The sequence below is a fragment of the Poecilia reticulata genome, linkage group LG17 (assembly GCF_000633615.1).
Source record: "Poecilia reticulata strain Guanapo linkage group LG17, Guppy_female_1.0+MT, whole genome shotgun sequence".
In the NCBI taxonomy this organism is placed as follows: domain Eukaryota; kingdom Metazoa; phylum Chordata; class Actinopteri; order Cyprinodontiformes; family Poeciliidae; genus Poecilia; species Poecilia reticulata.
The window spans coordinates 1892410-1897733 of NC_024347.1; the positions used below are offsets into that span (position 1 = coordinate 1892410).

General features: G+C 41.1%; 1 protein-coding gene across 1 annotated transcript in view; it reads right to left on the reverse strand.

The window, feature by feature from the left end:
- Window positions 1-322: 322 nt before the first annotated feature.
- Window positions 323-5324, reverse strand: part of slc6a9 (solute carrier family 6 member 9) — a 19906-nt gene continuing 14904 nt past the window's right edge. Inside the window, exons 8-12 of the mRNA XM_008433481.1 lie at window positions 5184-5318; window positions 4992-5091; window positions 3083-3183; window positions 1658-1828; window positions 323-756 (exon numbers count right to left, since the gene is read on the reverse strand). Of these exons, the coding sequence (XP_008431703.1) occupies window positions 496-756; window positions 1658-1828; window positions 3083-3183; window positions 4992-5091; window positions 5184-5318 (768 nt within the window). The 3' untranslated portion in view covers window positions 323-495. The remainder of the gene's footprint in view (window positions 757-1657; window positions 1829-3082; window positions 3184-4991; window positions 5092-5183; window positions 5319-5324) is intronic.

A 5324-nucleotide genomic window follows, 5' to 3' on the forward strand; every position in this document is an offset into this window, starting at 1 on the left:
CAAAACGAGCACATGCAGCTCCACGATCTACTGTACCTCTAACTGCTGATGATGAGGATGACATTTACAAGTTTTACACCACAAAAAAAAAGAGAAAAAAAAGAGAAAAAAAAAGAAGAAAGGAAAGGAAGAACAAACGTCATTATTAAATCACGCGGAACAAATTAACAACTCACTCCCGGCACACATAAACGCAGGCTAACATGCTCATAGCACACACGCAGACCGTTTGGATGATGACCCCAAATTCCTTGATCCTTTCATWAATTTTTTCTTCTTCTTCTTCTTCGTTTGTCTAGAGATAACACGCAGACAGATAGAAGAGGTTAGGATAGATATAATAAGCCCTTACAATATGTAAAGGTCTCCAGCGAATGGGATCTCCCCCACAGAGGACTGCGGGAAAGTAGGGTGAGGATGGAGGAGAAGTGAGGAGAAGGGAGGAAGAGAAGGAGGAGACGGTGGCCCAGTAGCGCTGACAGAGAGAGGCGGCGTCTATGCACTGGGGTTGGGGTTGTTGTGTGTGTTGGCGGAGCCGTTGCTTCCCTGGATGGTGAGGCTGATCTCATCCTTCTTCTCCGTCTCCTTCGCTTTCTCCTCCTCCTTGTGCTCTTCTCTTAGCTCCTCCTTCTCCTTCTCCTTCAGGGGTCGGGCCTCAATGGTGTCAGCGGGGGCCGTGGGGGCGTAGCGGCCTGTTCTGTGCTCGGCCAGGGCCGGGCCCCACTTTGGATGCGCTTGGCAGGCGTGCTTCAACCGCTGGGAGGAAAAAAGGTGGAGAGGGAGGGACGTAAACGTCAAACGTCAAGCTGAAACCGCAAACTGTAACGCATCTTTTTCAGGCTGTGCAACAGACCAACACAAAATGGTGTACAATCGAGAACAGTCAGGAGAGCGACAGATTGTAGCTYTGTCTTTTTTCCCYTTTTACTCCGATACCCCGTCTATGTACGCTGACAGACTGGACGAGGAGAGCGTTAATCAGAGAAACAGCCATGAAGATCCCGGTAACTCTAGGGAAGCTGTATATCCATGACATGTTGCCGTTTCCTAAAACARCATGTCTTATTCCTTTCACAGGTTACTCTGTGTTGGCCTACAGCACATAGAATTGCAATAAAATATTTAGAAGTTGGAAAGAGTTTGAAGAGTGCAAAAGGTTTTGCAGAGGGCTTTACCTTAGGTTTTGTTGAGCACATTTTATTCTTACTTTTAAAAATCAGACTGTAGATTAAAACCTGTTTTCCAGCCATGTTACATCACTATTCAGAAAAGGCCTCTGCTGGCCTCTCCGGCAACAACTTCGGCTTTCTGTTGTCATCAGCACACCAAGCTGATGCAGTCGAAGATCACAGCATTAACCCAGGCAAAAAAAAWRTTTTATTTGGCTAATTCTGGATTGCAAAACCTCTGTAGCTACAAGGCATCACACGGCAACAAAACTGCTGGCGTTTTTTTCTCCTTTTCCTTTTAAAATTTAAATTGTGTATTTCTGTTTCCTTTTTGCTTTGCAAATTATAACATTTTAGATTAGGCAACTTTCCGATTGAAGCTGAAGAAAACAGCACTCAGATGAGGTTTACAAATGTATTAACTTGTAAAGAGATGTTGTTTTTTTTTTGTTATTTATTTATGTTTGAGCACAGGTTTCATACTGTACCTCTCTGAAGGTGGCCCCTGGGGACCTGGAAATCTTGTACAGGCCATAAATGGGTATGCAAATCACAGAGGACAGGGCCATGGCGAAGCCGATGGCCAGGGACCAGCCGGGATACACGTAGTCATTGTAAGTGATGGGCTTGTACTGGATGACCGTGAAGATCAGGATGAACTGCAGACACACGGAAAGAAAAACATCAAACACAACGTCTCATAGCAACAGCTTTACATTTCAGGCAGTTTTAGAGAAATGTAACAAAAACTGCACAAGAATGTTTTTTTTTGTTTGTTTTTTTTGGTAAAATGTCTTTCGAAATATATACACACATAATTACATATTTCGCCAATATGATTTGAATTTATTAGTGCAAAGAACTTTACTGTTCAATTGATTTTCAGCCTTAGTGGCTRAAAACGTACCGAACACTKGATGCTGATTCAACACTTTCTAGAAAAGCCTTTGTTGGCATCAGCMGCTATTAGACGGCTCCTGCACTCACACAAATATTTAACCCTAGCTTTTAAGATTTATGTCATTTTATCACAYGACTAATTCAGTTGACCTATTTTAGATCATTTTAATGCAAACCTATCAAATAAACTTTACATAAGTGTAGCAAAGCCTGTTTATCACATAATCCTTAGGTTTACACTCACAAACACGTGGCAAAGGGAAGCTGGAATCGAACCCACAACCTTCCGATCAGAAAACAAAGGACTTTACTGCCACCTTCTGGTGAAAGACATTGTGTCCGATTCCCCATTTCACTTAAATGAAAACCATTCACATAAAATTTAAATGCCAGAATCCTGCTTGTTTTACAACTTTAATAATTTAGACTTTGTTAGTATAACCCCTAACTCTAACCCTGTCTCGTGAAAAAATGTGACGCATTCAATACCTCAATACTTATTTCACCTGCTGTGGMACACAAAAACACACAAGAACAAACAAAACAAAKCATTTCATTCTCTCGCAGCACGCAGGAAGTTAAAAATCACAAACCCAACACCCGAGGTCAGAGGAAGTTTGAACGTGGCGTTTGTAGCCGGGGCATCCTATTGTGYAGGTGAAATGCGAAAGAGAATAAAAGTGCCCAAGATGTGACCAGGAATCCACAACAATCCACATTTCTCAGCTGACAGAGTAGGAATGAAAGGACTAATTTGGCTGTTTGGGAAATACTATTGACTGTAGCTCCATGCTTTGAAAGATTTGGACTGCAAAGAAAAGCAGCGAGCGAGGAGATTAGCTGGAATGTAGGTCAGGTCCCCAACAACTGGTCAACAAGTCAGGAAACGTTTTTCTCTGTCTTTTTTTTTTTTTTTTTTAAACATCCACTCTACTGAACCATAGCGTTCCTGTCTTCACATCACACTGTGTGTGTGTGTGTGTGTGTGTGTGTGTGCGATTGTGTGAACTTACAGAGATAATGACAGGTGAGATGAATCTCCAGCAGACTTTGAAGAAGAGAGGAGGAGGGAAGCCCAGCATCATCTCAACATCCTTGAAGTAGTTCCTGTGACCTGGAAAGAAGAGGAAAGAAATGTTCATCCAGGAAGACAAGTCTTACATAGACTCCTATCCTTCATCCTTTTTTTTTTTTAACAAAACTGTTAGCATCTATTTGTGTGATTTTTTAGGTTTTTCAGGGAACAAAATCTTGATGCATCGATCCTTTTTTTTCCCCCCTGCCTGTTGATACTCTGACTATAACTGATCTATATTCCTCAAAGCGTTTCAAACCCTCGGTGCCTTCGCTCASAATAACAACGACTCTCCTCACGCTTCTGCTCAGCTCGGCTGACAGGTTTAGTGGAATCACAGTCCTAATTAGAAATGCCCCCGCTGGAAACCGGCGGCGGATGAGTCATCTTTAAAAACAACCAAAAGGTGACTGCAGGTTCATTTACGCGAACAGGGGCTCTGACGAGGCGATTAATTGTTTCAGTGCCGCTACAACTCGTGAAATYCTGACATTTGGCGTTTTAATTAAAAGACGGCGCGTGTCATTTGGTTCGGTCTGATTAGGGAGAAGAATACCAGAARTCTGGAATGTTTAAACAGGACTCATCAGTTCACGAGTTGGAACTTTTTTTTTTTGTATGTGTGTGTGTGTGCGTGTGTTTGTGTGTGTTCAGTTAGAGCTTTTGTTCAAGGAATCACATTATTGTTCATGGTCAAAATTACAATGAGGAGTCAGACTTTTGGGACTTTGCTGTCTGTGTGCTTTAAGCAGAAAAGAAAATGCTTCACTGGCTTCTTTGTTGTATAGTCCTCTCTTGCAACTTCAACATACAGTGGCTCTGCTCTTATTATTAGGATATAGTGTCTTGCAAAAGTATTTTTACCATTGAACTTCCTCCCACTTGAACAACAAAGAATATGTTYTGCATCCAGGGCAAAATGTTCAGATTCGGACTTAGGGGACTAGAGCAGCTTCTTAAAAATGTTTGCCGTTTCCTCCTACATGGCCTGTAGCAACAACAACAAMAAAAACTATAATTTTTCTTCCAGCTTTAGATTTCTGCAGCTCCTCCAGACTTATGAATTTCTTAGAAACTTTGATAACATTTATTTGAAGGGGTGTCCATAATAATGTCATAATCATGATATAACGCTGGTTATGAACATTAAGGAATYTTCATGAATSTTTACGACTGTTGCCATGAAGTGTCATTCAGTAAATAATGGACTTTTAATGCATGTTTTAGTACAATGTTGCATTAAAAGCGTCATTATTTATAACGACACAAATGACACCATATGACAACGGTCAGGCATTCCTCAAGACTCCTTGTTCGTAACTGAAGTTATGTTACCTTAATGAGCCAATTTGTCCAAAATTGGAAAATTTATGTTACATCACTTTTCCAATTTGTGTAACACTAGAACAGATTAGCAGTGGATTTTCAGATTGCTCAGATATTCTCAGATATATTGTGTATTGTGGTAAATCTCTAATATAACAATTAAGGATTTAATTTACAACTATATTTAAAATAATATATAGTTTTCTGCTGAAATAATTTAGAAGTCCACCGAACTACAAAAACAAAAACATAAAATACACTGGACATYTTTATATTATGATCTTATATACACGATAAACTGGATCGTCTAAAACCTTCCATGCTTTTGCTTGTGCTGATGCATTTTCATCTGTTCTGAAACGTGAGACCTGAGTAGCAGCAATTAGCCTAGCATAACTAAATAAAAGAGAAAACTTGTTTGTTTCAGTCAGATTTTGGTTGGTTTGCATAACAAACAAACAAAACAATATTGCTAATAGTAACATGCTGGATAGTGTCAGTTAGATTGCCTCAATACTTACCATAGATATACATGATACAGATACACATGATGCAGGAGATGATGACCAGAGAGAAACTGGCAGCGTAGTTGTCCATCAGCAACAACCAATAGATTCCTGCCTGCAACCCCCMAAAAAAAGAGAGACTTTGCTAAAACGTGCTCCAAACAGGAGAAAACGTTTAAACACGGCGGCGGCGGCAGCGGGTCTCACCTGCGTGGTGAGCGGGACGCCCAGCAGGAAACCCACAACGGCCACTGAGAGTGTGACCACGGTCTTGTTTCTGATTATCCAGTCTGTGCCAATCTCGTCCACGATGGCCGTCACCAGCGTCTCCAGCAGGCAGAACTGTCG